At 53.8% G+C, this 21,299-nt stretch overlaps 10 protein-coding genes across 10 annotated transcripts; 8 read left to right on the forward strand and 2 right to left on the reverse strand.

Moving 5' to 3' along the window:
- Positions 1-365: 365 nt before the first annotated feature.
- ASPBRDRAFT_97292 (putative alpha-1,3-glucanase) lies at positions 366-2,150 on the forward strand (the record flags this gene model as incomplete). The annotated part of the gene is made up of 1 exon (XM_067629541.1): positions 366-2,150. A coding segment is annotated over one exon (1,785 nt), but the record flags the coding sequence as incomplete, so codon positions are not given.
- A 1,917-nt stretch (positions 2,151-4,067) lies between these two features.
- Positions 4,068-5,681, forward strand: ASPBRDRAFT_640139 (uncharacterized protein). The gene has a single exon (XM_067628444.1). The coding sequence runs from the start codon at positions 4,238-4,240 to the stop codon at positions 5,321-5,323; it is 1,086 nt and encodes a 361-aa protein (XP_067477030.1). The 5' UTR covers positions 4,068-4,237; the 3' UTR covers positions 5,324-5,681.
- Positions 5,682-5,748: 67 nt separating this feature from the next.
- ASPBRDRAFT_45062 (uncharacterized protein) lies at positions 5,749-7,315 on the forward strand. The gene has a single exon (XM_067625319.1). It carries the CDS (start codon positions 5,947-5,949, stop codon positions 7,066-7,068), a length of 1,122 nt encoding a protein of 373 aa, XP_067477031.1. The 5' UTR covers positions 5,749-5,946; the 3' UTR covers positions 7,069-7,315.
- Positions 7,316-7,729: 414 nt separating this feature from the next.
- On the forward strand, positions 7,730-9,443 carry ASPBRDRAFT_181161 (uncharacterized protein). Its single transcript, XM_067619938.1, has 2 exons — positions 7,730-8,971; positions 9,028-9,443. The coding sequence occupies exons 1-2, from the start codon at positions 7,753-7,755 to the stop codon at positions 9,282-9,284; spliced, it is 1,476 nt and encodes a 491-aa protein (XP_067477032.1). The 5' UTR covers positions 7,730-7,752; the 3' UTR covers positions 9,285-9,443.
- ASPBRDRAFT_640152 (uncharacterized protein) lies at positions 9,411-10,493 on the reverse strand. The gene is made up of 2 exons (XM_067628445.1): positions 10,202-10,493; positions 9,411-10,131 (listed from the first exon to the last, which is right to left on the reverse strand). The coding sequence occupies exons 1-2, from the start codon at positions 10,451-10,453 to the stop codon at positions 9,484-9,486; spliced, it is 900 nt and encodes a 299-aa protein (XP_067477033.1). The 5' UTR covers positions 10,454-10,493; the 3' UTR covers positions 9,411-9,483.
- Positions 10,494-10,703: 210 nt separating this feature from the next.
- On the forward strand, positions 10,704-11,812 carry ASPBRDRAFT_208511 (uncharacterized protein). Its single transcript, XM_067621831.1, has 2 exons — positions 10,704-11,497; positions 11,553-11,812. Exons 1-2 carry the CDS (start codon positions 10,766-10,768, stop codon positions 11,616-11,618), a joined length of 798 nt encoding a protein of 265 aa, XP_067477034.1. The 5' UTR covers positions 10,704-10,765; the 3' UTR covers positions 11,619-11,812.
- Positions 11,813-12,151: 339 nt separating this feature from the next.
- ASPBRDRAFT_678154 (NmrA-like family protein) lies at positions 12,152-13,301 on the forward strand (the record flags this gene model as incomplete). The annotated part of the gene is made up of 3 exons (XM_067628958.1): positions 12,152-12,764; positions 12,814-12,991; positions 13,060-13,301. 3 exons carry the CDS (start codon positions 12,152-12,154, stop codon positions 13,214-13,216), a joined length of 948 nt encoding a protein of 315 aa, XP_067477035.1. The 3' UTR covers positions 13,217-13,301.
- A 34-nt stretch (positions 13,302-13,335) lies between these two features.
- ASPBRDRAFT_156098 (Gfo/Idh/MocA family protein) lies at positions 13,336-14,805 on the reverse strand. The gene is made up of 3 exons (XM_067619398.1): positions 14,127-14,805; positions 13,888-14,046; positions 13,336-13,826 (listed from the first exon to the last, which is right to left on the reverse strand). The coding sequence occupies exons 1-3, from the start codon at positions 14,728-14,730 to the stop codon at positions 13,426-13,428; spliced, it is 1,164 nt and encodes a 387-aa protein (XP_067477036.1). The 5' UTR covers positions 14,731-14,805; the 3' UTR covers positions 13,336-13,425.
- Positions 14,806-15,393: 588 nt separating this feature from the next.
- Positions 15,394-16,353, forward strand: ASPBRDRAFT_640198 (uncharacterized protein). Its single transcript, XM_067628446.1, has one exon. The coding sequence runs from the start codon at positions 15,547-15,549 to the stop codon at positions 16,174-16,176; it is 630 nt and encodes a 209-aa protein (XP_067477037.1). The 5' UTR covers positions 15,394-15,546; the 3' UTR covers positions 16,177-16,353.
- Positions 16,060-20,510, forward strand: ASPBRDRAFT_45067 (hybrid sensor histidine kinase/response regulator). Its single transcript, XM_067625320.1, has 7 exons — positions 16,060-16,238; positions 16,428-17,591; positions 17,647-18,363; positions 18,426-19,442; positions 19,507-19,780; positions 19,840-19,954; positions 20,011-20,510. Exons 1-7 carry the CDS (start codon positions 16,180-16,182, stop codon positions 20,220-20,222), a joined length of 3,558 nt encoding a protein of 1,185 aa, XP_067477038.1. The 5' UTR covers positions 16,060-16,179; the 3' UTR covers positions 20,223-20,510.
- Positions 20,511-21,299: the final 789 nt, after the last annotated feature.

Here is a 21,299-nt window from a genome sequence, read left to right on the forward strand (position 1 = left end):
GGCAAGGTCGATATTAGAGTTGGCGCCGAGGGCCACATGGATCATTTGAGGCACTGTGTTAGTTTCTGTTGGTCATAGATATGGGGACTTTGATCTCAGGGGCAGAGAGCAACATGTGAAGCTCGAGAAAGTTGTACGTATATAGAGGGTCAGAATCTCCGTCGAAAGTAGTTTACAAAATAAGTTTCGGACCTCTACTGGCCAGGCATTTGGCATGAAGGGCTCGTTGCTCCTAAGCGTTCTAGCCATATGGCTGGGTGCCTGCCGCGTGCAGGCCGCGGCTGTCTTTGCGCATTTCATGGTAAATATCAGAGAATCATCTCACAGTAACCGGTCACCGCCGCTAACTTGAAATTATTATCAAGGTCACCAACACCCAGAATTTCACGATTGAGGACTGGGAACTCAATATGGTATTCGCGCAGCAATCGCACATCGATGCTTTTGCCCTGAATATGGCGTACGGTGACTCCACGAATGAACCTTCACTTGCAGATGCTTTTGAGGCAGCCAGCGTCGTAGGCTTCCAACTATTCTTCTCCTTTGACTATGCGGGAAATGGTGCTTGGCCAAAGAGCACTGTCATTGACCTACTCACCAAATATGGATCGAACAGCCATTACTACCACTATAAGGGAAAGCCCTTCGTGTCGACCTTCGAAGGGCCGCAAAGTGCGTCGGATTGGATCGATATCAAGGCGCAGACCGGCTGTTATTTTGTTCCTGACTGGTCTTCCTTGGGTGCGAAGGCGGCGCTTGAGGCTTCTCCAGGGGTTCCTGACGGCCTATTCTCTTGGGCGGGGTGGCCATGGGGACCCAATGATATGGATACCTATGTAGATGCGTCTTACATGCAGTATCTCGACGGGAAACCGTACATGATGCCTGTCTCGCCCTGGTTCTATACCAACCTTCCTGGATACAAGAAGAACTGGCTATGGAATGGTGATCGGCTGTGGTTCGACCGCTGGCAGGAAGTGATGTATCTCCAGCCGGAGTGGGTGGAAATCATCTCATGGAATGATTATGGCGAGTCCCATTACATCGGGCCCTTATACGACAATGCCTACGCTGCTTTCGATATCGGTGAAGCTACTTACAACTACGTTGCCGGTTATCTACATGACGACTGGCGATCATTCTTGCCTTACCTGATTGATCTTTACAAAACGGGCACGGCTACGATCACCAAGGAAGGCGTCCAGGTTTGGTTTCGCAGAGCCCCAGCTGCAGCTTGCACAAACGGTGGAACCAGTGGCAATACTGTGAGCCAATTCCAGATTGAGTTCCCCCCAACCGAGATCCTGAAGGATAGAGTCTTCTACTCAGCTCTCTTGGGATCTCCAGCCGACGTCTCTGTGAGCATTGGCGGCGTAGTCCAGCAGGGAACCTGGTCCGATGCTCCCGATGGCGGGATTGGCATTTATCGCGGCAGTGTCCCGTTCAATGGGAATACTGGCCAGGTCGTTGTGACTATCTCGCGCAACGGCGCGGTGATTGCATCGATGGAAGGCGAATCTATTGATACTTCCATTTGTCTGGGGGGCATCCAGAACTGGAATCCTTGGGTGGGGACCGATTTCGCGGAAACCACCATCTCTGCCACTCCGGAGTTGACGATCAGTGAGCAAGTTTGCGTCAACGGAACGGGACCGAATAAGTTTGCCAGACTCTGTGGATTTAGCTGCTCTTATGGATATTGCCCGGTGGGTGCTTGTGTCTGCACCGCCATGGGCGAACAAAGACCCTTGCCCAAGGCCACAGGAATCAGAGGTTATCCCTTGGCGGGTGAAGACGCGAGCTACAGTGGCCTGTGTGATTTCAACTGCAACTACGGTGATTGTGACCCAGAGGCGTGTGGTACCACCGAGGTTGAGTTGACCGTCCCCACGGTGTCGGATTTCTCGCCCCCAGCGTGTGTCAGTGGCACGGGGGAAGGGAACCTGGCAGGTCTCTGTAGTTTCAGCTGTGGATACGGCTTTTGCCCGATCAACGCCTGCACATGCACGGGCGAGGGTGCCCTGGTGCTGCCTCCTCCGACGCAGAATGTGAGCGGCTATGCAGGCACGGGGCTGGATGCGTCTGTCTACGGGCCCCTCTGTGAATTTACCTGCAGCCATGGGTATTGTCCTGACGGAGCCTGCGCGACAAATCCATACGGCAGTAGTGATGGAGCCACGCCGGACACGGTGGATATCAAACCACTGCCCTGTACTTCCCTCGCCCCCTCGGCCACCTTTACCCTCTCTGCTGCGTGCACTGATGGGATCCTCGCCCTTCCTACGACTGGACCGGACGCCTCAAGCAACAACATCCCGGCCGGTTCCCCAGCGGTCTGCAACGAGGTTTGTGACTTTTTCCGTCTTCTGACGGGTACCTGCTGTGGACAGGGTGGGAATACGACCAATCCGGTGGAAGTTCCGCCGGGAGTAGTGCTTCCGCTGGGGATTCCGCTCCCCTCCGGCTTCTTGCCAAATATTCCGATTGTTATTCCCATCCCCGGGGGTTATGACCCCGATGAAGTGTTTGGAAACCCTACCTCCACCTCCGCGACTACCGGCACTACTTTGGCTCCTATCATCACTACCACCTTCACCACAACCTACACCTCATACTCGGCGTTCCCAGTGACCCAGATCGATCCGGATGGTCAGTTGGTTACGACAACATCCAGTACTCCGATCATTACTACCTCCGTCGGTACCGTGACGACGACTACTCCAGCCCCCCTGATGACGACGACTTTTACTACAACTTATACCTCATACTCAGCATTTCCAGTAACCCAGATTGGCCAGGATGGTCAGCTGATCACAACCACCTCCACCACTCCGATCGTCACTACTGCCACTATAACCAGCTCGTCTTCCGGATCCAAGGTCACTGGCGCCTCTGATGACAACAACTCCGGATCTAACAACGACGACAATAGCCCTCGGAAGCCCCGCAAAACATGCCGGTCTATTGGATCGGGGATCCCCTTGACCACATTCCTGCCTCATGTGCCCTTGCCGTCCTCGATCACCCTCCCTGCCGGGATGTGCTTGCCTGGGACGGACCCGCTGAAGATCCCTCCGATACCGCTACCCAACACTGATCCTCCGTGCTATAAGAAAGACTGTTCGCCCTGTGGGAACGGTGCATGTGGAGGAGATCGGTCGTCCTCCACCTCCAGCACCGGTTCTACCAGCCCGACCGATCCCGAGGACCCAGGGCAATGCATGGCTGATAGCAGGGATGCTCCAAGCAGCGAACAAGGCACCTGCGGAAATGGTAATTTCCCTCTCTGGGACTCTACCACTGGAGAGATCACCTGCGAGTTCCCCACCAGTGAGGCCGAAGATCAGATGACGGAATGCCAGAAAGATGCGATGGACGATCTCGACGCCACGCTGGATCAAATTGACTGCTACGCCGACGAGTGTGGCGAGGCACTGACGAAGCGTGGCAAGACCAAATGTCCCCTTAAGCCGGACTCGTATAAACCGCCTGGTCCGAATGACAAATGCGACGCGATTTTCCACTGCGACGTTGATCGATGGCCCAACGTGTGCAATAACGCTCGTTCTGCCATGGACAAGAAGAATGCCCCTTCAATACTCACTTATCAAGGGAAGGGAATCCATGCTACCGCCCGATGGTTGGAGACACACGGACTTGACGACAATGACGGGGGCTTTGGGCGCAACGATGTATATGCGTTTGAGAACCCTGACACTGTGAGCCCTAAGGCCGGCTGGGGTCTGGTGGGTGAGTAGGAAGTCCTCCGAACGTCATTTGTATAATTTTGCAGCACTATACTGATAGTCTCTCCACAAAGGCTGCGAAGTGGAAGAGTATCCGTTTGGTAACAGCGCCACTGGAGTGAAACAAACAGCCAATTACTACGATCGACCGACCTTACGCCTAATCCCTCAGGCTGAGAATAGCGACCATGGCTCGGAGATGGGAAAGTTCATCAAATATGTCAAGAAAGTTTCAAAGAACCTGCACCCTACTTATTGTCCGTCTACCTATGATTCTGATTCCACCATTGGTCGACAAGTCGGGCTAACTGAGAGGTTTAGGTGTTGAGGTCTCGAGTGGCTCAGGTCAAGCGTTGCCAGCGGACTATTGCATTAGTGAGTGGCTGAACTGCGACAATAAATGTGCCCAAGCATATGGACCAAGCTACATTCTAGTCAACCGGGTACTTCAAGGTGATGCAAAAGCCGCCGCAAAGGCCGGTTATACCAACATGCAAGAGTGGGACCTCTGGTTTGATGACCCTGCTTATCCAAATCGCAAGTGGGCTCATACTTTGAGTTGGGATCCTGTCAGCTTGGCACTTCCCAACCCGGTATATAAGGCCGTCACCTCGATCATGCCTCCTCAATTTCCTCCCTCTTTTTCTCTGAATGGTGTGAAACCTTCGGGGCCGGGACAGAAGATCTACGTTGGAAAGTTTCCGTTCGGATCTTGGGAGCTGGAGTTTGTGGATACCGACGGAATAACTCGGACGGTTGGGACGCCGGAAGCAGTGGTACCCCAGATTGACGGCAGCCACTACATCTACGATGCGCCCCCCAGTCAACAGTTCCCTTATTATCGACGCAAGCGCGACTTGAGCGCTAGTTCACCTGCAGAGGAAGAGTCGCATGAGAGAGCCATTTCTCGCAATGCGTCTATGAGCACCTGGGAGGAGCCGCATGAGATCCCCGGTCTATCGCGTCGCGCCGACTTTTCCGGGATCAGCTTCCTCGACTCCCGGGTCTATACCGAGGTCTTGGGCTGTCCATTGGACTCGGAGATGGAGCCCTGCTCGGACTGTGACCTTCTAGGAGGACCCGCCCCCATCCCCGCGGGTGCAGGGAGCGATGAACCCACTGCCGTCAGTACCAGCATGGCCAGCCATCCCACCACCAGCACCACGACCACTGCCACGACCTCGTTACCCACGATTCCCCCAGACACCAAGCCACTTTGTTTCCGCGATACGGAAGGTCAAGATCACCTCCACCAGAGCTTCACGTCGGATGAGTACCAGCTGGCGCGCGTGGGACTCTGTGCCGGCCAGACCCTGCACATCGGCGATGATCCACACATCTGGACCCATCCTAACACCAACCTCGTTGCGAGCGCGGCCTGGGCCTCTGACCAGACCGGCTGTCACACCCGGGCCGATTTCCTAATGACTCAGACCTGTGAGACCTGGATCCAAGAGATCTTAGAGTCCTGCGACGATCCCATCGTGGATCCTGACTATTATGGTGGGACATTTGTTTACTCAGGGCCAAATGGCTGCGTGACCTACTACCTCGGTAAAGAGCTCTTGGTCTCCTAAGGGGTATATTGACTTCCTTGCATTGCTTCATTTGGAAATTATATCTTTGTAAATATTGGGGGGGCGAGGGCATTTTCTTTTGGGGTTTCATGTTTGGTATCATTTACCTTCGGAGTTCCATTATGACATTGGGTTGGAATATCTCTACTGGCAGGAGGCAAAAGGCAGAGATAGCCTCTCAAGTCTCAACAAATACTCCGTAACTATGATAGTATTGGGCAAAAACAAAAAAATAAATGAAAGTGGGGGCAGTAGCGGATACGTCGATAGTTTCCAACTCCCATTTGCAGCAGGGTCCTGAGACCCTCACTTCTCCCGAAGGGTGGTCAGGGTCTTACCGTAAGAATGACGGTACTTTTCGTTTCTTTCCCTTTCTTCCAAAAAATAAAAATAAAAAATAAAAATAACAACAAATAACAACAAATAAAAAATTGTTGATTTTATCTTGCGGTGAATATCATTTTTTAGAGCTAGTATATAATTGATTCAGAATCGGTTCCCGGCACGTGATGAGGAAGGCTAAAATACTCGAGTTTCCTTTCTCAGAACTTCTTTCTTCTTTCTGGTCATTGTTCTTTCTTTCCCAGTTGCGTTAACCCCGCAACTTTGGCTTCTCATTCACCATGTCAACGAACACTCCGATCAGCACCAACCCGCTGTCTCTCGACGCGGATGAAACCATGCGGCAGGCGGTTGATCGGTTCCGCACGCGCATGGCGGCCGCCAACCGACAGTTCATCCAGGACCGCATCAATGAGATCAACGCCCGCGGACTCGCGACCGAAAAAGAGCGAACCCGCATGATGCAGAGATGGCGCCATTTCCGAGACTTAGACCGCGACGGAATGGCCGGTCACAGCAACCCCGACGCGCGCCATGTAAGCAACCAGTTCCGGCAGACGCGGGAGTTGGCGGCAGTGCCCGCGCTGCTGGCGGAGGACACACGCCCGCTGTTCGCCATGGACGGGGTCCACCCGCCGCGGCTCCGCACGCCGGAAGCCCGCCAGATCTTTCTCGACACCCTGCAGGACGTGTTCCAACGGCAGGCGGAGGAGTGGGCGGCCGCCGAGGGCGAGGATTTAGGCGCGGAGCCGATCCCGCGCTGTGAGGAGCTGGGCCGGCTTTTGACGTATGCCCACGTGGTGGAAGACCCGGACTTTCGCCACTCGGGCGTCGCCCCCTTGGAGGCGGGACTTTGGGTGCTGCGCGGCCGGTATGGATCCCTCCCCGACCTGGATACGCAGGAGCAGCGAGACCAGTACCACGCACATGTGCGCGAGCAGTGCGCGCGGCTGCGGGCGAAATTGGAGGGGGAGAACTCAGCCCTGATCAACAAGGTCCAGATTCCGGCCTACCCGGATGAGGACCTGGAGGTCCGGGCGGGCGTGATCATGGGCACTGGCTACGTGGGGGAGTATCCGAAGTGGCACAGTGCGTACCTCTACTGCCGGAAATGTCCAGAGGAGGATATGGAGGGGATTGACTTTCAGGATGAAGGCATCCCAGACGCCCCCAATATTCGGGAGTGGGGGTGGCGCGTGGTATTTATGGAGGATGAGGTGACTCCCGTCTTCGAGCCGCACGTGCTCTACGGTAGGAAGCCGCGCTTTGACTCGATCCCGGAGTTCCTGGACTGGTACGCGAGCTGGTCGGACAATTTGGATGCCCGCGGGCTGCTCAGTCTCCGCCGGCATCTAAAAGGATGTGAGACTGATTGCGAGTCTGATTGTGATGAGCATCTTTAGATGTTATAGGATTTTGGCGTTCTCTTGGCCCATCGCATCGGTGCTGCTTGCATGTCTTTCCCTCGGATTTGATCTCACTCAAAGCTCACTTCTCAATACAAAACATTGTGTGCAGGCAGAGAAGCTTCGAACGAAAGAACACAATGTGAGCAAACTGGGGCACAAATGAGAGATCAAGGTTCGGAGTGGTGATCGTGAAGACCCTCTTTGATATATTTTGAGAGTACATACAGTAGTTGACAGGCACTTCTGAGTTTCATTTCAGCTTGCTACTATCTTCTGTAGTGACTACGTAGTGTAACCTACAACAGGTCGGCTTGGACACTCATCTCAGTGGCTACAGGCAGCCTTGGGGTACCGCTTAAACAATCATCTCCCCGGTGAAATTATCGTTGAATAGAAATAAAGGACTTTGAGTTCATCATGAACTTAATTGCTGGGTATATGGAAATATGCAGTATCTCCCAGCAGCATTGTCTGGATATATATTTGGTTGCCATCCAATACGAGCTAGACTTGTTCGGGTGCAGACGGACCCTTATCGATTGGGTTCCACTTGCTTCAGGCACGAAGGACTTTAGCTCCGATTCTGCCTAGCCACCTCCACTCATATAAAAGAGGCTAACCACTCGTCAGCCGCGGAGAGAAAAAGTCTAACCACCTAGAACCTATTTCAGCCGCGATATGATCATCTCGCAATTCTTTCTGGTCCTGCTGTGGTGGTGCGTCTCCACTGCGGTTGGAGCAGAAGAGACCTGCGACAATGCGCCTCCTAACGAACCCATTGGCATCGACCTCGGCCATCGCCTTGTCTCCGCCTCTTATGCCCATTCTATAGACAATTTCACCCTGCTCGGAGTGGTCAATCATGAGGAGTACCAGAATTATATTAGGGAACTGGCCTTGGATCACTTTCGGCAATCCGGGCTTGCGCCGCAGGGAGAATCTCGGCCGACACCACTGGCGCTTCTAAGCAGCGTTGTCGGGAGCTTGTTCAAATTGATCGATGCGCAATTCCTCATTAGCAGCAACCCATATGTCATCTGGACTCAAGCCTCAATCCGCTCGATCTCCAACAGTGTCTACGGGATTGTCCCCGTCTCTATTCAGTCACAGATCAAGTCCTTCCTCATCTCGCGCGGCTTAATCGAGAAGAAGCTGTCTCAATCTGAACTCACCGACACACTCACAGAAGTCTTCTCCGAGCTCAAAGCCACTGCTTTCACTGCCCACAGCGTCAACATCACCTGGGCCGTGGTCGGCGTGCCGGACTTCTTCAGCGACACGCTGAAAAACACCGTGATTCAAGCCGGACGGCGGGCGGGAATTGCGATCCCCGAAGGCGCCGTGCCCCCGCGCTCCTTCTGCACGCACTACCTCAATCCGACGCTTGACCCGGATGCTCGTGTGCTAGTTGTCCACCAGGGACAATATCATTGTGGTGTCCAGCTGTACGATGGGACGCACCAGCACCGCCGCCACCGCCGAGCCGTGTATCCGTATCTTCCCTTGATGCCGTGGAGCGGGGAGCAGATCCAGTACCGGCTGGTAAATGAGCTTGTTCGGGATGATGCGCAGTTGAAGACTCTGGTTGATGCCGGTGATGACGATGGATTTCTGACCCTCGCGGTGCTGAAGACAAGGTTGACGTTGAAGGGATACGACCCAGCAGTGGAGCTGTTGCTAGGGCTGGAGCCGCTGCTAGAGGATCGGCACGGTGGTGGTAACCAGGTTCATGAAGACGAAGAGATGCTCGATGAACTACCGCTCCAATTGGACTCCTGGTGGGCGCATGGGAACGTCCCTGACCTGATTCTCACACGGAGCCAGATCACGGCAGCTGAAGACGCATACGTGGAGAGCTTGGCAAGCAATATACAACTTTACTTGCAAGCTACCGCAGGTATGTCCCTGACACCACGAATCCCGTTATTCGCATTGAGACTGACCTAGCGATAGAACGGACGGAGTCACACAGAAAGAGAAAATCTACGAACTACGAGAGAGTAGACATTGCGATTGTCTTGACTGATTTCTTCGATGGAGAGCTTCTGCATCGCGCCGTACAGAAGGCCGTCGGGCAGGATGTTCCTATCCGTGGTTCATTAAAGCAGATCACTATGGTGGCGGAGGGGGCCGCGAGGGTGGCGTTGAAGCGGAGGGAGAATCTGCTTAAGATGCGGAAGAGTGATGAGGCCAGACATGATGAGCTTTGATGATGAGATACTGAGCAGCTAAGGCTGAACAGTGGATGTACGATACTATATATCATAATCTTGGACATAATGTTGGACTTTCGGAATCCCCTTTTCTTCCTCTTTTCATTATACTGGTTAAGAAATTATGAGTTCATACTATCAACTAAAATATTATACGCTATACCATACTGTACATCAATATGCCTCTCAAATCCAGCTATTTTCTGAATCCACTCTCCTTCTTCAACCAGGTCGCAAAGTCCATCATTTCCGGATGGATGGCCCTCAACCTCGGAATATCAGCCTTGTATCCTTCATTTCGGAACCACTGGAACATATATCCCATATCCTTCATCATGGCCATGAATAACGAGCAGACCGGGCGGAATGTCGTAGGCAGTGGCTGCCCGGTCCTCTGTTCGAAGATCAATCTCATCCCCTCAAAGTTGAGTTCATCCCCAGCAAGCGAAAGCGCTTTGCCCTTGTACTTGTCTGGGTTGAGGAATGCTTCCGCGCCGAAATATCCAATATCGCTTGTGGCGACCAGCTGCAGTGGTTTTCCAGCCAATGCCATCTTGAAGCATGTAGCAAAGACCTTGCCAAAGAAATCGGGAGTCAAGTTCTCAAAGAAGGCCGCAGGGCGCAGGATCACCCAGTCCATGTTGCCCTCCGTGCTGTGGTCGACCAGATGGTGTTCGATATTATGTTTCTTGATGAAATGGGGTATCTTGGTGGGATTCTGGTAAGAGTGCTCCTCGCCGCCGCGGTCCACCGAACTGTAGACAAAGAATTTGACCTTTTGTCGGATGGATTCGTCGATTAACGCTTTTCCTTGCGTTTCTTCGGCCTTGTTGCCAATTGCCGCCTGTCAGAACACAGTCAGTATGGGTGATAGTTATCATTATACCCTCAGAAAATCAACCCCATTGACATACCTGCACACTATACACACCCCAGATGGGAGACGTCGTTAAGCGTTGCGCATTCCGAAAGATGACCGCTGGGTTATCCAGGTCACCTTCAACTAACTTGATATTGGAGGATAGACTGGCCAGCTTCTGGGCAGACGAGGAAGAGGGATCCCTGGTGACGGCGAGAATCTCAAAGGGGGCCTTTCGGAGAAGGAGATTCCTGATGAGCGCACCCCCTTGTTTGCCGGTTGCACCGGTGATCAGAACAGCAGTCATGATGATGATGTATGTGTAGTAGTCATGATGTGAAGTATTCTAACCATCAACCCTTTTTATACATTGAAGATCAAATATAGAACCTAGTTTATCAGCAAACTAGAGTTTCGGCCTTATGAAAATTACGCGTATTAGTAAAGTACAGTAAATTACGTCACCAACCGTCCTCGGGGTTGATCTCAAGCCCGAGATTAGCAATAGCCCATTTCACAGCTGAGCACAAGCGACCTTCGCATTTCACTAGGGTCCCTTCAGTGTAGACTTTCTTCATTCTACTCTCTTTCTATCAAGTACTTGAACAACTTTACTATTATGCCTTCCGCTACCCTGCGTGACAACGTCTCCCGGCGCAAGGATGCCTCCCCCGTCGGCCGAAGCATCTTCATCGGGCTGCGTGCCCTGGATGTCTGGTGGCAGCACCACCTTCTGACCCGGGGATGGGCTACACAAGCCATCGAAAGGCTCGGGGGGCAGTCAGTCCCAACAAGCCAGATCCTTACCCTCAATAGTTTCACAGGTCTTCAACCCTACTACAGTCTCGTGAATCTGCTCTCCCTTGGCAGCAGCATCAAGCAGATTGCGACCATGATCTTCGTTTCCGAGCAAGAGACCCCCGTCTCCTCCGCCATCACCATCGCTGCATTCAACACCATCGTCAACTCCATTAATACCCTACTCTCCGTCTGGACTGTGACCTCCCAAGTGCCCAGCACCTTCTCTCTGAGCAACTCGTCCAACTTCTTACTCGCGAATCCTGTTGTCGCCATCGGTGCGGGCGCCTATCTCATCGGAATCCTAACCGAAGCCGTCTCCGAATTCCAACGCACAGCATTCAAGAAAGATCCCGCCAACAAGGGCAAGCCGTATGGTGGTGGATTGTTCTCCCTCGCCACCAATATCAACTACGGTGGGTATACCATCTGGCGCGCTGGCTATGCCCTGGTCACTGGCGGTTTGCCCCTGGCGGCGGTGACTTTTTCGTTCTTTTTCTATGACTTTGTGACCCGTGGGGTGCCGGTGCTGGATGCGTATTTGATAAATAGGGTAAGACTCTTTCCATAGTGACTAGAGGGGAAGAAAGGCTAATGAGTGTGTTTAGTACGGTGATGAGTACAAGGCGATCAAATCGCGTGTGAAATATCGTCTCATTCCGTGGGTTTATTAGGTCGTCCCATAGCAAATAGTTAGTATCGTAGTAGTTTGGATAAATTTGGGAGTATTTGAGTACATTCTACGATCATGCTACTTTAATCTGCTGTTCCATTTCGATTAGATGCTGCACTTTCGGATTATGTTGTCTAACCGCCTCTCTCTAACCTTCGGTGGACAAGAGACCTACGTTTCAGACCAGCTAGGAACAATGCAAGTCTTCAATAGATAAAGTGCTATCGGCCGTAAGCCTCGTTATGCTCCTTCGCTCTTCCTGATAAGCGTAGAAACCATTGGAACATAATATGCCATGTGGGTACTAAGAGAATCAATCTAACTTCGAGGGTTGACTTGGTAATCCAAATCCGCATTACCAGAATCAGCTCGGGGTTGTTATTGTCGCCGAACGGCACCAGCTTTACAAACCAGCACCACAAGTGGCTCTATAAAGGACTCAAGTAGGCTCTAGACTATCACCACCTAATCCATATGTTCACTGCAGACACTTCACTCGACTCAACCTATCATCAACATCTAACAACCATCAAAATGAAGGTCGGAATTGCAGGAATCACAGGCAAATTCGCCCGCCGTCTTCTCACCCACCTCCTTGAAACTGGTGACGACTCCCTGACTATCAGAGGATACTGCCGCAACCCATCCAAGCTCCCTAAGACATTGAAATCGTCCCCCAAGCTTGAGATCATCGAGGACACCGCATTCGACCAGGACGCCATCGCCGCCTTCGTCCAAGGCTGCGACGTCGTTGTCTGCTGCTACCTCGGCGACGACCAGCTCATGATAGATGGCCAGAAACTTCTCATCGACGCATGCGAATCGGCCAATGTTCCCCGCTACGTCGCGAGTGACTGGGCCCTGGACTACACCAAATTGAAGCTAGGCGAGCTATTTCCCAAGGACCCCATGATCCACATCAAGAACTACCTCGACACGAAGAAGGTGACAGCGGGAGTACACATTCTCATCGGTGGGTTTATGGAGCCCATCTTCAGTCCGTTTTTCAACATTGTCGATGTTCAGTCCAATACCTTCCGGTACTGGGGGGACAGCAATGAGATCATGGAGGGAACTACCTATGATGATGCGGCCAAGTATACGGCAAAGGTGGTCTTGGATGCGGAGGCAAAGGGGGTGTTGAAGTGTAAGTCGGACTCAATTGCCTCTGATTTACTCATCGTTTCTAACGAGAGTGGGACTCTGTCCTAGTTGTCGGAGGCCGGGCTACATCCAGGAAATTGCCAAATCCTATGAAAAGGTCTACGGTGCTCCGGTGACTCTGGAGAAACGCGGATCTCTTGAAGACTTGTACAAGACGATGCATGATCTGCGGACCAAGAATCCTCAGGATATTTACAAGTATATGTCTTTGTAAGTTATATGGCAAGCCGTTGATAGCTGTATTGGTCATTACTGATTGAGTTTTTGTTGCTTCATAGGTTCTTTTACTACTACTGGCTCAATTGGCAGACCTTGGTTGGGCCCGAGCTGGATAATGCCCGTTATCCGGATGTCAAGGCGGTTGATTGGGAGGGGTTCATGAAGAGCTGGTCTAAGGAGCAGATTGGGACATGTTACTTTGCTTTGGGGGGGTGAGGTGTATTGTGGAGCTTGGTCCGATAGGCGATATTCGTCGATGTTTTCTTCTCTGTTAGAAAGTGGAAGAAAATATCAATAGGTAGTCTCTTTCTACGTGGGATAATATAGAACAAATTCTTTCGAAAATATATCCATTTGTCCTATGTAGACCGTCCTTTCTGCTATAGTATGCGTTATCAGTCACAACAACACGGTTCCCCTCCGTATTAATTATCAACTCCAGAAGCATCCAACCACCGAGCCAGTTGCCTGGCCCGCCCGGCGGCGTCTTCCAACGACACATAACCGTCAGGGTTGCCCTTGGCAAAATCAATCAAGGTCCGCTGGACAGAACGGGCCCTGACCGGCACCTCCAACTGCTCCTCGGACCACGTCCACTCCGCCGCCTCCACCGTGTCCGTGGCATGATGGTGGATGGAAATAGTAGCCGGGTTCTCATACGCATCCGCCTGCAGCGATATCCCCGCCGGCGCCGCCAAGCGGATGGCTCCCGCTTCGCAGTTCAGCGTCCACGAGAGCGAGGGGTCTCCCGGAAACGGTTGACCTCGGGCAAAGTAGGCGACTAAGCTGGCCCCGGGAACTGTATAGGGAGAGTCTTCCAGGGATCCTGTCGCCAGTTAGCACGATGCAGAGCAATACCATCAGAATCTACCGGCGCCTAGTCATACCGTGTACACTGAGTAAATCCGGAACGTCCGAGCGGGTCTCTTCCACGATCTCCCGCGTCTGCGGATCACGAATGCGAATACGGGGCCGCTGGATCTGCGTTCGCACCGCATCGGTACCGGCAACCACATCCCCCACGACCGATTGAACATAATCGATCACTATGCCCCATGTCAGCGTCAGTTGACTGTAGCTCTGAGCTCACCACAATGAGGCAGGGAAGAAGAGGATCAGCACGAACTATGGCCAAACCCAATGACGATGGGATTACCGCCCACCTCCCGTTGCGAGAAATACTTCAGACCTGGGGGCAAAAACTCCCGATCGTGGGTGCCGCCAAAGCCACGGACCTCGGTGCTCAGCAGACGACCCAGCTGGCCGGAGCGCAGGATCTCCTTGACTTTGAGCACGGCGGGGGCAAACCGGCCTTGAAGGCCTACGGCAACGCGCGCCCCGCTGGTGCCCGCCACCGCGAGAAGTTCGTCCACATGGGCCAGGGAGCTGGCAATGGGCCACTCAATATAGACGGACTTGCCGGCACGGACACTAGGCAGCGCGGTCTCGAAATGCTTGTCGACCCGAGTATTGCAGATGACGAGGTCGATGGCGGGATCGGCAGCTAGATCCTCGGGGTTACCATAGGCTTTGACGGCGGCCGGGTCCAGCTGGTAGTTGCGGATGGCCGATTCCGCAGCCGAGACACTGCTGTTGCACAGAGCCGTGATCTGGTACAGCTCTCGACCTGCCGTACTTTGGATGGCCGGCAGGTGGGCACTGGCCGCCCAAGAGGTGATAGCCGAGGATGAGAGGCCGATCAGAGCCGTGCGAAGAGGCGGGGTGGACATATTGGTACTAGGAAGGGATACTAGATGATAAATTTGGGTTGTATACAGAGAGTGATGGGTACCCCTACCCCTCAGCTGTTTGTGATGCATGATATATAGTTCGGGATGAGGTGGGGGTTTATTAATACATCACGGTGTTTACAAATACAGGGGGGTGAGATCGGATTAGAAATCAACTATGGCGCCATCTTTCGAACACGGAGAATCCGATGCAGGATGAGTTTAACTATAGATGGGAGCGAGTGGTAGTAGTAGTAGTAGTAGTAGTAGTAGTAGTAGTAGTGATTTGCGGAGAAGCACCGGCAAAGTAAGAGAAGTTGTCAGGTGTACAGCTAAGGACCGATCGGGAAGTACCGGGGAAATGACAGACGAGCGGAGAGGCGGACTGTTTATATTGTTGACAGCAGACTCGGGCGGAGGTGACATTCCGCTCCAATCAGCTCTCCTCCCTGATCGGATCGATTTAACTACTTATGAAGATTTGAGTTAAACTCGCACGAGGGAATGGGTTCCACCCACTGAATCGCATATCCGATCGGGGAGAGCAAAGGAGGCAGATCGATGGTTGATCTGGGAAGTTTGTCGGGATCCCGATCGGCGGGTCCCGCGCCTAATAGTCTACAGCTGATTGATGTCATAGATATCGTATATATAATATATATACTATGCTCATACTGATAAGGACACGCCGGGACTGCATCTCGCTGCATCGCTAAAGTACTAGTACTGTTTTATAGATCGACCAACGGTCAAATCGGCTGCCATCCGATGAATCGGGGTGCCTGAACCGACCGTGCCGCGCTGCCTCAGGCATATATGGACACTCGACCGATGAGTCAGCCGTTGCCCAACGGCGTCCAGGCCCGAATAGGACTAGTGCCAGGCCGACGGGGGTCTGGCCCGGCGGGGGGAGCGGGGCGGGCCGCCAATGAGCAACGTCGGCGGATGGCGCCAAAAGCCGGTTTTTTGGCAGGCGACGATTCTCAGCGGCGGGTTCCCTCGCCGGCCAGTCACACCGTCGCTTACTGTCTCCCGAGGAGACATTGTTGGTATCTGGATAGTAGAGAAACTAGTCCACCATCTCCATATTCCCACACTCTCTTTCGGTCTCTTTCTCCATCTCTCTCAATCTTTCCCCTTCTTTCTCTTTTTCCTCCCTTTCCCTTTCCCTTTCCTCTATCCTCTTTCGAGTTGTCCTCTCTCCTCTGCCACTGGTTCCCCCACATTTCCTTCGTTTGGCTCACCACTAGGCTACTCCCCGGTGCCCGTCCGCCTCTCTTTTCCCCTGCTTCTCTCGCTTTCTTTTTCCGGCGGTGGCTTTTCTCTCTCTCTCTCTCTCTCTCTCTCTCTCTCTCTCTCTCTCTCTGTTTTCTTCTTCGTTTCTGTTTTCCTCTCTCCATCTTCCCTCCATCGTCTCTCCTACGATATGCCAGCAGTCTCCCCTGAGTGATGGCGGCCTCCTTCCAGCACCCTGAGGCTGAGCGGGAAAGAATTCGAGACTTGTCTCGGTAAGTCAATCGCTCTCGTCTCCGCCTTTTTTTCCCCGAGAGGTTCAGATCAACAAACAAGCAGATCAGATCTGATCTGATCCTCCCTGCAATGTCGATCCCAACAAATCCCTCCCTCCCTACAATGCAACTGCGTATCAAAACTTACTAGAAGTCTAACCATCGCTGCGCTCGTCTTGCTACTTACAGGTACTATTGCACTGTTGATCGTCCCGCCCTCCGTCTGGAAGCGGCCGCAGAGAAATCTCACTCTGCCGCCGATGGGGATTCCTTCACCACTCCCGACGTCCGGCTATCGTCCGACATCACTCTCACGGCGCTGGCCCAACTGGCTGTCTTTCGCTTTGCCTGCAATCGCGCCTTCATCTCCATCATCGATGGCTCCAACCAGTATCTGATCGCCGAAGCCACCAAATCCATCTCCTTGTATGATAAGGATCACCATGACCCCGGGGACGGCATCTACCTGGGGGTCCGCACCCTCGACCTGATCTGGGGCGTCTGTCCGCACTCCATTGCCCTGTTCACCGGTCAGGATCCCTCCAAGGTGGTCGACTCCGTCAACGTGACCGCCAACACCTCCCGCTTCGTCGTCCGGGACTTCACCCAGGAGGACTTCTTCAAGGATCGTCCCTATGTCACAAGCTGGCCCTATTTTCGCTTTTACGCCGAGGTCCCGCTGTACAGTCCCGCCGGTCATGTGCTCGGCTCCTTTTGTGTCATCGACGACAAGCCTCGCGCCGTCTTCGGGGATCGGGAGGTGGCCTCCCTGCGCGAGGTGGCCGATGCCGCCTCCCAACACCTCGAGCACGTCCGCATCTCCCATTCGCATCGCCGCGCCGAGAGCCTGGTCAAGGGTCTGACCAGCTTCGTGAAGGATCATCCAGCCTTCGACCCCACCGATATGCCCGGCCCTAGCCAGGGACCGACCCTGGTGCCGAGCACGCAGCCCGCACCCCCGGAGCCCCTGTCCTTGACCGACGACCCGCTGCGTGACTCGCCGACGCAGGTCCAGTCCGCATCCTCCGAGATGACGGGGGAATTGGCCTCGTTGTTCTCCGCCGTTGCGTGCTCCGAGCTCACTGCCACCTCCACCTCCGTGAACGTTCCGGGTCCACGCACCGTTCCGGTCGCTCCTCCGGACGAGACCCTCCCGCCCGACGGATCGGAGACCCATGATTCCAGCGTGGTAGTGTCCGACCACACCGAATATCCCGCCGTGTCCGTCGTCGAGCGCGAGGCCCGCTCCGAAAGCCTGTCGCGCATCTTCAACCGCGCCAGTGTCACCCTGCGCGACTCGATGGACCTGGATGGCGTCGTGTTTCTGGACGCCTCTCGGTGCAACGCCGGAGTGTGAGTATTGTGTCCCAGCCGAGGATTCGCAGAGGCGTATTAACGAAACAAGCAGTGTTCGCCCCGGCCAGCCCGGGTCCTGGGAGCCGCTCCCCACCACCGCCAATCCCGAGTTTCTCGCCGATCCCTATCCCAGCCCCGTCGACTTGCCCGGCGTGGGCTCCCTGTCCAACATTTCGGAGAAGCCCTGTGAAGTGCTCGGCAGCGCCCAACAGGATGAGGTCTGCGCCAGTCCACCCGTCACCGAGGCCCTTCTCAACCAGATGATTGCCGCCTTCCCCCACGGCCAGTTTTTCAACCTGCAAGATTGGATTGACGAGGAGGGCGGCCAATCCCTGTCTCCCTCGCTAGCCGAGCGCTCGGAAGGCGATCATATCATGTCCAACATCTGTCGTCGACTTCGCCAGCAGTTACCCGATGCCTACTGTGTCCTCTTCTACCCCTTGTGGGACTGGAATCAATCCCGCTGGCTGGCGGGCACCCTGGTGTGGACGCAGGCCAGCAATCGTGTGCTGGGCGTGGACGAGCTGCATTACTTCAAGGTGTTTGGGGACTCCATCATTTCCGAGGTGGCCCGCGTGGATTGGGCCAGCACCCAGCAGTCCAAATCGGATTTCATCTCCTCGGTCAGCCACGAGCTGCGGTCGCCGCTGCATGGCATCCTGGCCAGCGCAGAACTGCTGCAGACCACGCCGTTGCACTCGAGTCAGGCTCACTGGATGAACATGGTCAAGAGCTGTGGTTTGACGCTGCTGGATACTTTGAACCACCTGTGAGTGTCTTTTCCCTGTTGCTGTTGATTACAACCGCTCCCTGCTAATCCTCCAAAAAAAGTCTGGACTTCGCCAAGATCAACAACCTGACGACGACCGAGGAGAGCAGTCCCGATCAATCTAAACCCAGCGTGACGAATCTGTTGACCGTGTTCGACCTGGACGATCTCATCGAAGAAGTGACCGATGTCCAGTATACGGGTCAGCGGTTGGCCCAGGCGGTGGCTCCCTTGACCGGCCGACCGGCGCAACCGCCTTCGACGCGGCCGGACGGGGAGCTCACCGTCGTGGTGCGCGTACAAGAGCGGAGCACGTGGCGAATACAGTCGGTAGCGGGCGCCTGGCGACGCATCGTCATGAACCTGCTGGGCAATTCGTTGAAGTGGACCAAGGCTGGCTTTGTCGAAGTTTCGCTCTCCGAGGCCCGTCGTGAGTCCAATCCACACACCGTCTTGGCGCATCTGTCGGTCACCGACACTGGATCGGGCATTACCCCAGACTTTCTCCGGCACAAGCTATTCTCTCCTTTCACGCAGGAAGATTCTTTGTCGGAAGGTCTCGGGCTGGGCTTTAGCATTGTGCGCCAGCTGGTGGCCTCGTTAGAAGGCCACATCGATGTACGCAGCGAGGTCGGCGTGGGCACCCAGGTCGACATTTACATCCCCGTGCAGCCCAGCATGGCGCAGGCGTCCCGTCGCGGCAGCCCGGACGAACTCGCCACGCCGCTGCCGCCCATGGCAGCCTGCCTGATCGGATTCGACGGTTATCCCAACCCGCGGGAGATCCCCACGGGCATTCTTCCGGCCGAAGCCAAACGCAAGCTGGCCATTCGGAGCTCGCTGACTTCGGCGCTCGTCCAGCAACCGGGTTGGACCCTAACAGTGGCTGAGTCACTGGACCGCGCTCAGGGTGACGTGGCCGTGATTGAGCAGGGCGATTTGCACCAGACGCCAGACAAACCGTCTCCCATCGAGCTGATGATGCAGCGCGGGTTCAGATACTTTATCGTACTGGATAGCAACAAGCCGTTGCCGCAAATCGAGGCGCTGGCTCCGAATGTGGTTCGGGTAGCTCAGCCGTACGTGGACCTTACAACGTCCCCCCTCCATATTGCAATTCAACCCAAGCTAACAATAGGATAGATTCGGACCACAGAAGTTTGACGAGGCCATCCGGCGGGTGCAGACCCTGGCCCGTGAAGCTGCGCTGAATCGCCCGCCGTCGCGGCCGGCACCAGTGCCGCTGCAGCCCTCTCTATATGATTCGCCCGGTCTGACGCCGTCGAGTGCCCCCGATTCGGCTATTGATTTCGCCTCCCCGTGTGCGCCCCTGGAGCCCGCGCATTCTCACCCGCCCAGCAAGGCACCCAAGGACACGCACGTTCTCATCGTAGATGACAACGACATCAACCTCAAGGTTCGTCGACTCTACTTACCCCTTGTTCGTGCATGGCATGACTGATTGTGGGTTCATAGATTTTGGCGGCGTTCATTCGAAAGATCGGTTGCAGCTATGACACTGCATCCAATGGACTGCTTGCCCTGAACACCTACAAGGCAGCCACTCGGCGCCACGATCTCATCTTAATGGGTAAGACTCCTCTCCTTGTCTGGGCACCCGGGAGTAAAACTGACCGTGCGGGATAGACATTTCGATGCCCGTGATGGACGGCATCGTTGCGACGGACCACATCCGACGATACGAGAAGAAGAGTGGTCTCATTCCCTCGCGCATCATCGCGGTGACTGGCTTGGGGTCGGCGGACCGACAGCAACAAGCGGTGGCGGCAGGGGTGGATGAGTATTTGGTCAAGCCGGTGTCCCTGCACGGGCTGAAGAAAGTGATGCGAATTTCATGATGACGACTCTTGCACGATACCTCCCTCTCTCCCTTTTCTCTCCCTGACGGTTTTGTACAAATACATACTCTCCCTAGGGCGCCTTGGGGTGCCCCATGGTGTGATATAGTATCTTCCAGTAGACAAATGTATATACGAATATTTTGCCTGGATGGCTGGAACGGCTCTTTTTCGGGAGTTAAGATTAGAAATACAAGCTAGTCAGCGTGTAAGTCATTCGATACTACGAAGTCCGGCGGGATGTTGCGGCGGTCGGAAGCCCGGATAACCCGGGAAAATGATTACCCGATAAGAAACATCAACTTCCTATGTGCTACCGAAATTCATTGTAAACACTGAACCGACAAAGATACGTAGTAGTATTAGTAAAGTTGTAAGTAATTTCTTTGTAAGGAAACGATTTGAACAGGCTGCTATTCAGTGTAATGGTGCCTATACTAGTTGCTAGTGATGAAGGGCGTTCGAAGGAAACAACAAATGATCTATCCGACTGCATGATGAAATATATATTTATTGGTCTTATTGTTCCGCTAGCTCGAAAAACTTTCAGACCTTTAAAGCTCTAGAAATGACGGATTGAGCTTGAGATTAATGAACTCAACTACTACGAGTATCACTCTCACTTCGCTGATCCACTGGAGTACAATTAATTCATGTCAACATTAAAGGGCTGAGCATGGCTGAGCCGAGGTTGTTTGTTGGCCTTGCTGACAAGTCAAAGTTGCCTACATGAGGCTAAGAGAGATTTCTGGTAGGATGTTGGCTATTTATCTGATGCAGCGACAATGAAATTCGTCGACCAGAGGGTTATATTCCTTCATGCAGAGTGTGCTATTGTCATTATGTTAATTGACTGAAGGCATCTTGTCGGTGCATGGCACCAGCTATCGAGTGTTCTCTCCTATGCAGTCGCACCGCTGGGACGCTGTCCCTAGTAAAATTGCATACAACGCATACACTATCACACGGCTCTTACAGACCCAGAATGGGATATTTCCTACGTCCTCCACAGCTCTGCGCTACGATATAATATCTCCAGCCCCGGAATCGAAGGTGTATACTGGTTCTGGCCAACAT

Source organism: Aspergillus brasiliensis (genome assembly GCF_001889945.1).
Source record: "Aspergillus brasiliensis CBS 101740 unplaced genomic scaffold ASPBRscaffold_9, whole genome shotgun sequence".
Classification (NCBI taxonomy): domain Eukaryota; kingdom Fungi; phylum Ascomycota; class Eurotiomycetes; order Eurotiales; family Aspergillaceae; genus Aspergillus; species Aspergillus brasiliensis.

Excerpts from the sequence above, each read along its gene's own strand:
- ASPBRDRAFT_640139 (XM_067628444.1), top strand. The coding sequence starts at position 4,238 with ATGCAAGAGTGGGACCTCTGGTTTGATGACCCTGCTTATCCAAATCGC.
- ASPBRDRAFT_45062 (XM_067625319.1), top strand. The coding sequence starts at position 5,947 with ATGTCAACGAACACTCCGATCAGCACCAACCCGCTGTCTCTCGACGCG.
- ASPBRDRAFT_181161 (XM_067619938.1), top strand. The coding sequence starts at position 7,753 with ATGATCATCTCGCAATTCTTTCTGGTCCTGCTGTGGTGGTGCGTCTCC. Across the intron at positions 8,972-9,027 it reads TTACTTGCAAGCTACCGCAG|AACGGACGGAGTCACACAGA; the intron begins GTATGTCCCTGA and ends ACCTAGCGATAG.
- ASPBRDRAFT_640152 (XM_067628445.1), bottom strand. The coding sequence starts at position 10,453 with ATGACTGCTGTTCTGATCACCGGTGCAACCGGCAAACAAGGGGGTGCG. Across the intron at positions 10,132-10,201 it reads GGGGTGTGTATAGTGTGCAG|GCGGCAATTGGCAACAAGGC; the intron begins GTATGTCAATGG and ends GTGTTCTGACAG.
- ASPBRDRAFT_208511 (XM_067621831.1), top strand. The coding sequence starts at position 10,766 with ATGCCTTCCGCTACCCTGCGTGACAACGTCTCCCGGCGCAAGGATGCC. Across the intron at positions 11,498-11,552 it reads ATGCGTATTTGATAAATAGG|TACGGTGATGAGTACAAGGC; the intron begins GTAAGACTCTTT and ends GAGTGTGTTTAG.
- ASPBRDRAFT_156098 (XM_067619398.1), bottom strand. The coding sequence starts at position 14,730 with ATGTCCACCCCGCCTCTTCGCACGGCTCTGATCGGCCTCTCATCCTCG. Across the intron at positions 14,047-14,126 it reads CGTCATTGGGTTTGGCCATA|TGATCGATTATGTTCAATCG; the intron begins GTTCGTGCTGAT and ends CATGGGGCATAG. Across the intron at positions 13,827-13,887 it reads GGATTTACTCAGTGTACACG|GATCCCTGGAAGACTCTCCC; the intron begins GTATGACTAGGC and ends AACTGGCGACAG.
- ASPBRDRAFT_640198 (XM_067628446.1), top strand. The coding sequence starts at position 15,547 with ATGGACACTCGACCGATGAGTCAGCCGTTGCCCAACGGCGTCCAGGCC.
- ASPBRDRAFT_45067 (XM_067625320.1), top strand. The coding sequence starts at position 16,180 with ATGGCGGCCTCCTTCCAGCACCCTGAGGCTGAGCGGGAAAGAATTCGA. Across the intron at positions 18,364-18,425 it reads CTGGATACTTTGAACCACCT|TCTGGACTTCGCCAAGATCA; the intron begins GTGAGTGTCTTT and ends CTCCAAAAAAAG. Across the intron at positions 19,955-20,010 it reads CCACGATCTCATCTTAATGG|ACATTTCGATGCCCGTGATG; the intron begins GTAAGACTCCTC and ends CGTGCGGGATAG.